The sequence below is a fragment of the Cornus florida genome, unplaced genomic scaffold (assembly GCF_030987335.1).
Source record: "Cornus florida cultivar Cherokee Brave unplaced genomic scaffold, ASM3098733v1 CherokeeBrave_3.0.0_Hap2_Chr03, whole genome shotgun sequence".
NCBI lineage: Eukaryota > Viridiplantae > Streptophyta > Magnoliopsida > Cornales > Cornaceae > Cornus > Cornus florida.
The window spans coordinates 494,528-506,506 of NW_026775573.1; the positions used below are offsets into that span (position 1 = coordinate 494,528).

Sequence of the window (11,979 nt, forward strand, 5' to 3'; positions counted from 1 at the left end):
CAAGTACTTTGTAATGGATGCGATAAATAACGCTTATCACTTCCGATCCAGGTAAGTAATCATACCCATAGGTCTGAACACGAAGACTAACTGCCTCATGAATGTTTTTATCTGTTAAATAATCTTCTTTATACAAGATATCTTGAGGTGTGGGTCTGGGATAATAATATCGACTTAGAGCAGGGGCTGTATTAGAGTGGATATTCTATTTTAATAAAGGAACAGATTACTTGATCCATTTCCGCTCATGATATATAATTAAAATTAATCTCTTCTCTTTATGTGAGTAAGGGCCTAATTAGGGAGGCAGTTACCTAAATTGTTTATTGGATAATTTTGGGATTAATAAATAGAGGAAATCCACAAGTGGAATGGATCACAACTCTTCTCCTTGCTGTTTCCTCCTTTCCTTCTTTTGTTTTCTTTTCCTTTCCTTTCCTTTTCTTTTCTTTCAACACGGAGGAAGACAAAGGGAGAGACGTATAGGTTTTTGTGTGTTGTGTTTGTTTTAGGGCATTGAGTTGACGTATCCATTTTTAACAACACAAACGACGGTGGGATTGAGGTGGAGATGATTGCACTGATCACCTCCTTCTAATCTGAAAACCCCCAAAAACTTTATCGTCGTCGTCGTCATCATATTAAGATTAAGATCAAGATCAAGATCAAGATCAAGATGTACGTGAAAGCTGTGCCAACGACGGATCTGAATCGGAACACGGAGTGGTTCACGTATCCAGGTGTATGGACAATCTATATATTCATTGTCTTCTTCTCTTGGCTCCTCGTTCTCTCCATCTTCGGCTGCACTCCCGGCATGGCCTGGACCGTCATCAATCTCTTTCACTTTGGTGTAAGCATACCATACCATACTGTACCACCCCCCATTTCTCTCTTTCTCTGTTTAAATTTATGTACTTGCATCTATTATTTATTTATTGCATATATAATATAATTCAATCAATCAGGGTTTGTCTGTTTTTGATTTTAGGGTATGAGGTTATTTTGTTCATAGTAGATTTCATATTTCTCGTTTGAATTTGTGGGTTGACGTTATTCCCTATATGTTATTGATCGCCGTTGAATTTGGATTTTAGATTGCTTTGATGAGGGGTTCCTCAGTACAACCATATTTATTAAGAAGAGGTTAATGCTTTGGAATGTTTGTTGCAGAGAGTGTTCTAATTTATATTAAAGGGTCTTACTTCTTAGGCAGTCTGCATAGGTTGAATGTCTATTCATGGTGATCTCAAAATTGGACATCTGGATTTTGGTGATATGAGACTCAGTCCGAGATAAATTTATTGGTTGTAGAGGACTGCAATCTTAGATTCTCGTACTGTTACAGCACCACTCTTCATGATACCAGAGCAATGAACTAGTTATCTTTAATTTCCTTTTGGGTTTTATTTGCTTAGGTTTTATCTGATTGGTGGGTTTTAGCCAATTCAAGGTTGGGGCCAATTGTTATATGGGTCTTTATGAAAAGGGTGATCATCTCTTTTAAAACTAATGCACATTCAATTCAGCATTTGCAACTTGATGTTTTACTTAAAAGGTGATATTGTTTGGATTTGTTTTCTCTTCTTAATTTCTGTACTTGTGGTTTTAGTGTTTCGCGTGAGGGTAATTCTGGAGAAAGTTAAGACCAAAATTAAAATGGGTTGAGATAGTAAGGAAAGATATAATAACACTTGGTTTGACTGAGGTTATTTCCATAAAGGAAACAAAACCTAATTCATGTTATGGACCTCAAATAGTTGGGAAAATATTTTATTGAGTTGAGTAGACATGATTTTGTTGTTTTTGTGGAATCATTCAATAAGATTTAATGAACTTTAGTTTTACTCCGTAATCTCTCTGCTACCATTCCTTATCATTTTTATACCTCTTGCTATGATTAACCCAAATTATTTCTTAATGGCTGAAATTGGAAAGATAGTTGGCCAAGTCTTCTTTTGCAACATTGTTACAAGAACTACGAATTGACGACCCTTATGATTTTTATGTGATTGTCTCAATTTCTAGTTTTTTCCTACCTTGTTAATTTATATGTTTCTGCATTTTATTATGTTGCTTCAAAGCTCTATATAGCATGCTTGAGGGGTGTGTTTTTCCATTTAGGTTACTTATCACTTCTTCCATTGGAAGAAAGGAACTCCGTTTGCTGATGACCAGGGGATCTATAATGGGTTGACTTGGTGGGAACAGATCGACAGTGGAAAGCAGCTAACGGACAACAGAAAGTTCCTAACTGTTGTACCTATAGTGCTGTAAGTTCACTTTTTTCATATCAGCCTTTTGGTTTGGTCCGTTTGGATATCTAGATGTCATGCAACCCTATTGGAGGCCATCTTTGTTTGTGATATTTTATGTACTAACTTCTTGTATAATGTATATATGTATATTCTTTCATCTGTCTAAAAGTTAGTTTGCTTCTTGGTCTATTTATATTTGTGCATGTTGAGTTATCTCCTTCTATTGTTACCTTTTCCTTGTTACCATTCGTTTACATGTTTGTGATTGCAACCAGGTGCCTGAGTGACTGTCATACAAATATATGAGAGTCATCGTGAAGTTAGTGGTTATGGCACTTCATAACAGTCTCATTTGTTAGCTTTGATTATGCTATTTATAATATAATATATCATTAAACTCTGCATGTCTCGCCCTCCCTTTCTCTTTCTCAATCCCTTTCCCTCAGATCCAATTTACCAAAGCATTTGTGAGGATTATGAAAGGTCAACAAGTTTTGATTGGAATTTTGCTCACATCAAATTTACATTGCCTCCATTCTGCAATCAGCAGTAAAGAAGTAAACATTCAGCGGTACAGTTGCGACTCTTTCCACTAATTCTCGATATTAGCGGAGATGACATGTTTATGCAAGCACAATTTCCACTAGAGGCTCTTCAACCAGGAAATGATAAAATATTGATTTAGCTCACGGAATCAAATAGTCTTCTTGATAAGTAAGGTTTCATTAAAAACACACCCAAGAGGTAATAGACTACGTTTTTTAGGAGATGAAGTACAATCATTAGCACTTTTGACCACTAAAGATTACTGTACAACTACTAAAGAATCCATATAAAACCTAATAATATACATAACAAGACCCATGAACCACAGCAAAATTTCAAAGTTGTCAAAGTACCTTGATTTATAAAAAAGAGAACACATATGAAAGCGTGAAACTACACCAAGCATTATTGTAACCTAAACCCTAATACAAAATACAATGCAATTAAAATTCAACTTATTGCATGAGGTCTCAGGCGTGCTCCACTCAAAATCCCCAATTTGGTCTTCTTCTCTGACATTCTGGGGTGTGGTGTTGGGGCGTCCCCGACCTCGTATTTGAGGTTTCCTTCAAAGAAAGTGTCCTTTTGGAATCCAATTATAGATGAACACGCAATACCTTTCGAAGGACCCTAATGAAGAATATCATGTCGAGTCTGCCTACCTATTTACAACACAAATTAAAACTCAACTTATTACATGAGGTCTCAGGTGTGCTCCACTCAGAATCCCCAATTTGATCTTCTTCTCTGCATGTTATACTTGGACTATGACTTTAAAGTTGTCAACGGATGCTTATTGCTAAAGTTCACTCGTTTGAAGAGGTTACTCGTTTTTTGGAGGTCCTGTATCGCTAGGTGATCTCAGTTGGGGATTCGGATTGTTGGCTTTGGGTCCCTAATTTTCAAGTTCGTTTCGAGGTTAGGTCCTTTTTTAGGTGCCTTTCGGTCGGCACCGGAGGCCCTTTCCCCTGGAAGTCTATTTGGCGCTCTAAGGCTCTCCTTAAGGTAGCTTCTTTACCTGGACTTCCGTCCTGGGTAAGATTTTAAACCCAGATAATTTAAGGAGCAGGAATCAGGTGGTGATTAATCGTTGTTATTTGTGCTTGTGTGGTGAGAAGACCATTGATCACCTTCTTTTACATTACAGCATGGCCAGAGACTGTTGGGATTTGATGGTTGGATTATTTGGGGTCCATTGGGTTATGCCTTGTTCCTCCAGAGGGTTGATTGAGGCTTGGAGAGGTGTCTCTATTGGGGCTCTCATTCAAGATGCTTGGAGGGCTAAGCCCCTTTGTATTTGGTGGTGCATTTGGCTCGAGAGAAATCGAAGATATTTTGAGGGAAAGGAGAAACTTATTTCTATGCTTAAGTTCTCTATTATTTTCACTTTTTTTTGTTGTGTCTCAGGGAGAGATTGTAGATTTATTGAGGAGATTATTGTTTTTTTGGCGTCTTTGAAGGTTTGAGGCACCTTTTGGCCCTTGTGTTTCTTTGGGTTCCGCTCCCCTTTTGAGCGTTTTCAATAAAATCTTACTTATCAAAAAATAAAAATAAATAAATAAGGCCCATGGACCACTATAGCCCATAGCAGTTTAGTGGTTGATCTTTTGGTTAGGTTCAAGCTTGTATGTGTTTATTTACTATATTCTTCTATACATTACATGTAAACCCTTTTTGTTCTCCATGGAGTAGATAAATTGTGTTTGGCATCATACATACAATTCTTCGTATGCTAACTAATCCTGTAAAAGACAATTATATTATTCTTTGATGATAAGGATAAATTTGGCTGTTGCCATCTCACACATCCCAAGCTATTATGTCATGTATTATCTCTTTTAATGATTTAGATACAAACTACTGCAATCAACAAAACCTTAATACCACCATGTAAATTGGAGATGATTATGTGTGAATTTCTGGGTTGTTTGAGAAACTGGAAACTACATTCAATGAATTTCCATTTGAAATGGCCATTGAAGATTATTTTTGGTAATCAGAGGGGTTTGCTGATAAAATACAGGCCAGTTTTTTTGTGAAAGATGTTGATCTTAACACTAGGTTAATTTTAATGAAGTTTTTGGAAGCATAACAGAATACATTTTTAACTGAAAACCCACACAGCTGATATCTATTCACTGTTTGGCCTGCTGATTGATGCCAATTTTTTAAATTGGGAAAATTATAGAGTGATCTATGCATTGTTAATAAAATTACACTGACCTCCCCATCAGTCTTTGTTGTAGTTTAATGGTGTTAAAGGAATTTGTAAATTTACTATTGTACCCTCATTTAATTTTCTATGATGTATATGAGTGGATCTCAGATTTTTGTTAATTCTGGGACAGATTATCATTATTACTATTTATTTGGTAAGTAGCTTGGACTTATCAATAACCAATCCATTTTATTTTGTTATCCTGACAGGTACTTGATAGCCTCACACACAACTGACTACCAAAACCCAATGCTCTTCTTCAACACTCTTGCAGTGATTGTGCTAGTTATTGCCAAGTTCCCTAATATGCACAAGGTCAGGATCTTTGGAATCAATGGAGAGTAGTGAGTTTTTTGCTGGTGTATAAGGCTTTGATCCTTCCTTTGTTTTGCTAAATTGTTACACATATATCCCTGTATAGAAGCCAGAACTGGAAAGGCTATTCGGACATGTAATGTTTTTTTTGTTCGGACTGTTTTACAAGCTGTCTCTCCCTTAGATATTGAAGGAATAAGTGTACTAATTTATATTTGTACAGTAGAATTTTCGTGTATGAGGAGAATCACGGCTATTCTTATCAGCTTTTCCCCGAATATTGAAAGTGCTATGTTTCCTTGATCCCTTGTGTTTAACGTTTTAAATGTACAATTTGCTAAAGTGGCTATGGATTTGTTATTTCGAAGTTAGACTCCAATGGACAGACAGATTGCCCAACCTTCTTATATCGTAATGCTTGCAAATTTGTAACTGCCCATTTGGTAAATATATTGAGACCATGAGATCCCTTGCTTGCTTGTTTTTTTTTTTTTTTTTTTTTTTATCTATAGCTCCTGCTCCTGCTCTGATCATTAATTAGGGAAACCATGAGCTTCAAACTTTCACAGTAATCAATGAATACATGCTGTGAAGAACCAAGGAAACTATATATTTTTCAACTAGTTAGTTCTCAAAACCTCCAAACAAGCCAGTACACCACCACCATGTTATCAGAAGAGATTAAGGAAAGAGAGAGAAATAAGAAAAAACTTCTTGCTTTCTTATTCCTTTGTGTATTATTTTATCATGATCTCCCACCTAGCATTCCATTTGAGTATCCAGTTGAATTCCCTTGTCCTTTATTCTGATCAACTTCAGTTGTTTCTCCAAAAGGAAACATTAGCCTTCTTCCACCATTCCCTTGAACCCCATCAACAACAATTCCATACGTACTCCCAACCCCATCAGTATAAGAACTAAAGGTTGGTTTGAAGTCATGCAAAGGAAACACTGATGTGTATGGTGTATTTGAATCCGGATTCATCATTGTTGGGATGAACCCCGTGGAGTCAATTCCAGACCTAAGCAGCCCTAGGGTTGAAAGTGTCGATGAAGAAGAATTATGGTGATTGGTCATGTAGTTGTTTTCAATTTTGGGCAGCTTAAGAAATTGAGAAACACCGTGATATTCTTGTGTACCCGGTAAGCCTAGGTTAAGATCATGGGCTTCGTCATTGGTCTTAGTGTTTTGAGAAGAAAACTGTGAAAGGGTTGGTGGGTTCAGATCAGGGAGTTTGTAGGATATAGCGGTAGATATCTTCTTGTTCTTTCTTGAACATCCACCAACAGGAACATTTCTGAGAGATCCACCTTCAGTCCAGTACCTTCTACAGGTTTTGCAGAAGTATCTTGGTTGAGTGAGACTGTAGTTGTTGTAGTAACAGAATTTGGTGTTGGTTGAATTACATCTTGGACAATTTAAGGCTTGCTTCTTCTCTGCCCTAACCTTTCTCTCTAACATACTAGGATTGGAGCTTATATTTGGAGTTGTCTCTTCCTTGGGTTTCACCACTCCAACATCCTGAAACACCTACCCACACACACACACACACACACCACATGAGAACAAATTATTATCACTTACAAATCTAGCAGACAGAAAAACCAAGTTAGCTTTCACTTTGAGGATTCTATAGGAAGGATAAAAATAACAAATAATACCTTTTTCCATTGCTTTATCAGTTATCACATGAGCAAAAAGAAAAAGGGCAAAGAAAAAAAAAAGTGCAGTAGTGCAAGCTTTTATGTTTCAAGAACAAATTAAGTGTTAATTTCGAAAAAAGAAAAAAGGACAAAATTGAGCATGAGTGCATTATGCATTTTCTATGAAAATACAACACATCAAAAAGATATAAATTCCCATGATGATAATATTTATAGAACCACTGAAACTTGTATATATTAAGTAGAAAAAGAAATCACAGAAGAAAATAAGTTGGAGATAAATTACTTTAGCTACCTGTGGCCATTGAGCATTAGTATCCATAAATTTAGAAGAAGCAGAAGAAAAGGCTAAAGAAATGAAAGTGATGTGTTTAGCTAAACAAAATTGTCTGCAAGAGGCTAAAGAATGTTTTGAGTTGTTTGTATGTTGGCTCACTTTATGTATGATAGAATAAAAAGTGAAAGACGTGTTTGTTTTGGCTACATTAGTTAAATCATATTTTAGTGTATATTTTTGTGCGCATTTTATTTGAATCTATTCTAAATGGTGTTTTTATTTTATTTTATTCCTTGTGGGTGGAATTGTGAGTGTATGTCGTTTCTCTTTTTTGACTATAATTGGGAAGACTACTTGATTCATGTTCCCTCACCACTTTGCTCTTAATCTTAATTATCAATTTGTTAGAAATGATCAGTTGGTAAAGGTGGTATTTAAGTTATTATGTTAAAATATTTGAATCATGTTTGAAGTACTGAATCGGTATATTGGATTAAAAAGAAAAAAAATTTAATTCAAAGTTTAAACTGAATTTCATGCTACTCAGTGCTTTTAAACACAACATGAGAGATTTTGCCAATTAAATCAAAATTGGTGGATGCAAACTATTGAAGAGTGCTGCCTCATCTCACCCCACATGTAAATGGCCCATTAATTTGGTTTGGGCAAGGAATATTGTTGGTCAGAGTTAAGCCAGGTTCAAATTAGAGGGGTCGGGCTTGTGTTTATCACTTGTTAACCATATCCATATATTTAAGTTTTTCACGTGTGCATATATAGAGTTAAAATCACAAAATTTCCTATACTATTAAATTGCTGCAAAAAATCTCACTAAAATTAAATTATCCCTGAATTAACAAAACTCATCATTTTAACTATGACTGATCCGTTAATTAAAATGTGAAATGATAAATTTGACCTTATTATTTAATATTAAATTAAAATTTATATATGTAAATAATCAGACTCAACCCACGAACGAGGTGAAGCTCGCCTTGGCGAATGAAGACCGGTGCTGGTCGGGCTTTAACATTGTAAGCTTCATGGGATGTGATATCATATAGGTTTTTGGTCTTACACTGTCTATAACCACCAGCATGGCACCATTGTATAGGATCTTGGGAGAGGTGTACCCAATATATACATAATTACTGTACATATCTAACTGTTGAAGTGTGTGTATATATATATATATATATATATATATATTTGTAAAGAAGATGTTTGTGAACTTCCATGCATGGTATGCGAAATTTGTGTCTCTTTCTGAAAATAAAGAGCTATTCCTACTTATATATACGGTGAAAATTCACCTCCGATGAAATAGTGCAACCATTTGCTCTATTGTTGTGAATGAACAGTACTTATCATGGTGATAAAAAATTGTATTTGCTTTATATATAATTTTTGTGTGTGTGTGTGTGTATATATATATATATATATGTATCCAGTGTTCAAATATACTCTTCTTTCCTCCCTTATTTCTTATTCCCTCCCTCCTTCATTTCAACAACCCATTTGAAATAAAATTGAAATCCCGCCACCCAGCTACCCTTCTCTCTCCCAAAATATTAATCAACCCAGGTATAATTCGATTTCTTTCCAAATAGAAGCAGGAAGCAGGCTTTATTTCGAAATAGAATAAGCGATTCTATTTCCAAATTGAAGGTCATATCAGACTTCTCCAAATCGAAGCAAGAGGTACGATTTCTTTGTTTATGCCATTCTTATAAATATAAGAGGATTTCTTTGAAAATAAAATCTGAAAATTATACATGTATCCCAAATTATCCTCATTTACTACATCACAACAATTTTCCAACTGCATCACAACAATTTCCCAACATTTTCGTAGCATATATCCCGACGTATTTGAAAAATGGTGCATCATAATATTTTTCTAAGGTACATCCCAACATTTTCGTACAAACATCCCACCTTATTTGTAAAGTGCATTCCAACATGTTCTTAAGGTGCAACCCAACATTTTAATTGCTAGTGTACCATTTAAAATGGTACTATTTCCTCCGCCTTATTCGCCTCAGACCGCCGTTATTCACTTCTTCTTCTTCGCCTCACCGTCGTTCTAGTACAACCCAATATTTTCTTAAGGTGCATCCCAACTTATCCCAACTTTTCCAGCCTCAAACCTTCTTCCCTTCTTCTTCATTATCCCTTCCCTTCTTCTTCATCTTCGTTTATTCGAAATTCAAATTCTAACCCTCAGACCTTCCTTCTTCCCTTCTTCTTCGCCTCAAACCTTCGATCTTCACTTCTTCTTCTTTGCCTCACCGGAGTTAGTAATATTTCCTTCTTCCCTTTTAAAGAGAGAAAGGAAGACAGCCGTGCATAGCTTTTAGAGAGAGAAAGGGAGACAGCCGTGCGTATCGTTTTTTAGAAATAATATTTAAAATTTTTATATATATGAAATACAATATTTTAAGGGGTGATAAAAAATAAGTTACCCAATTTTTTTTAATTAATGTGATACATTCTCAGCTACTTATTTTAAATGTATCAAATAATTACACTATGTAATTGGGGGTGATCCTGATCCTTATATACACCCAATAATAGGGGCCTCCTCTTGGGGGACTAGATAGAAGCTATAGCATGGAGAATGGGATTGTGTGGTGTGGGACTATTATTATTGTTACTGCTGTCGTACAATAATATAAATAATAGGCCCTCTCCCATCTGTTCATAAAATTGTCAGGCATTAGGCATCCATCCATCAGTTGCAATCTTCTGTTGGTGGTGGTGCAGTGCCAAGAATGTTCTTCTTCTATGACCAAGTCATCTGGTTTATCATCACTTGATTTTCAAATTTTAATTGCCTCACATACCTTAATATGATTTAACTTTCTAATGTATACAGTTTAGTTGAAAAGAGGCAAATTTATCTAATTCAGTTCAATAATCTATATTTTAAGACAGATTATATATATCTTCACATGCAAATCATATAACAAAGAGGGGAAACAAACTAATTAAAAAAGCGAATGCTTATTCTTTAAGTGGACGTAAAATCTTTAATTATGATGGATTTCAACCATTGAAACCGGATAGCAAAGTTGTGCATCTTATTGGATGATATAATTATTGGGCAACCAACAAAATCTATGCTTTCATCATCACCTAACAATTGTGCGCGCATTCAAGGGTCCACTCAACTTTATCAACGCTAACTCTTCCGTCTTTAGTATTTGGTTTACATAACAAAAATTTATTTTTTTGAAGAAACCACTGGATTCCACCAATTTCACAGTCTAAATAGTATAATGCAAACGGATATATATATATATATATGTGTGTGTGTGTGTGTGTGTGTGTTTTTATTTGTGCCCCACAGTCTTTCATTAGTCTAAATCAGACGCTATATATTGCAACAAAAAGACATTGATGTATTTAGAAAATGAGATCTCATTTTCAAGTTAGGTACACCATGAATTTTCTCTAAAAGTAAGCTGAGGTCGTCAGCAAGTGGTTGTTGCTCCATAAGCTTCCAAACATTTGATGACAATCAGATGGAGATATAAGCATTGTGTGTGTACTCTCTCTCTCTCTCTCTCTCTCTCTCTACTCACATCCATTTATGTAATTTTTTTTCAATAAAACTCTTTGTTTCAGGATTTTAAATTCCTACTATAATCTAACCCCGTTTGCTTCAATCTGCATGATTTACTCCACCCATTCTTAAAATTTCTTCATTTTACATTTATTATTGTTTCTCTAAATTTGGATTTATTACATGAATATGTCTCTTTTACAAATTTAGTGGCAGCAAAAGAAAGTAAAAGTTGCATATATACGCAATAAGACGGTTAAAGTTGACAACTTGACATTACTGCGTATTTATATATGCCTACTAACAGAGCTAGGATCGACCTTTTTCCCTCTTGGGGAAGCTACCTTATTAATTAATGCACACAAACACTCACTCACACACACACACACATTTATATACATACAGCACACAGCCTAAACATACACAGCCACCTGATGCACTGCCAAAAAAACCCTAGCCTAGTTAGCTATATATACACATTACACACTACCAAACAACTTACAAGTATGGAGTAGACATGGCCGCCCATATGGAGTCATGAATCGGTACGTAATAGAGAAAACATTGTGATAGGATACTAAATGTCATTTCTACATATATAGCATCATGCCATCATCATGCTACTATTATATATGTAGATATCACAATTAATGTTTAGTCATCATCAACAATGATTCAAGCCAAATTACCATAAAGTGTAATTTGGGATATGGTGTGGATATAATAATAGTGGTTAAGATTACAAAAAAACATAGAAGAAATTAAAGAGGAGAGAAATTGAATAAATGTATTGGTTAATTATGATAAATTAACTGTTAAAATTAATATTATTAACTATAGTTAAGTCTGATAAATATTATTAACTATGGTTAAGCCTGATAGAGTAATAAAGTGTAATTGACTAATTTAGTTTTGCTCCGTTGACCACATAAGAGCCTTCCTGCATATAATATATAGTATATAGTATACTGGAGTCCTAATCTCTTGCTCCCCATGGAGTAAGAAAATTAATCAACACTTTCTATGTAGACCGTTAGATTAAATCTAACGGCCATTTTTCAAACCCACCTATGACCTTTTCTTTTAACACGAAACCACTCTCACCCTATTTTTAGTTTCTTTATTTAATTTT

At 35.0% G+C, this 11,979-nt stretch overlaps 2 protein-coding genes across 2 annotated transcripts; one reads left to right on the plus strand and one right to left on the minus strand.

Annotated features, from left to right (window-relative positions):
* The first annotated feature begins 394 nt into the window (after window positions 1–394).
* Window positions 395–5,640, plus strand: LOC132298885 (uncharacterized). The gene is made up of 3 exons (XM_059795224.1): window positions 395–853; window positions 2,125–2,273; window positions 5,232–5,640. The coding sequence occupies exons 1-3, from the start codon at window positions 677–679 to the stop codon at window positions 5,365–5,367; spliced, it is 462 nt and encodes a 153-aa protein (XP_059651207.1). The 5' UTR covers window positions 395–676; the 3' UTR covers window positions 5,368–5,640.
* A 71-nt stretch (window positions 5,641–5,711) lies between these two features.
* LOC132298883 (dof zinc finger protein DOF2.5-like) lies at window positions 5,712–7,298 on the minus strand. Its single transcript, XM_059795223.1, has one exon. It carries the CDS (start codon window positions 6,797–6,799, stop codon window positions 6,083–6,085), a length of 717 nt encoding a protein of 238 aa, XP_059651206.1. The 5' UTR covers window positions 6,800–7,298; the 3' UTR covers window positions 5,712–6,082.
* Window positions 7,299–11,979: the final 4,681 nt, after the last annotated feature.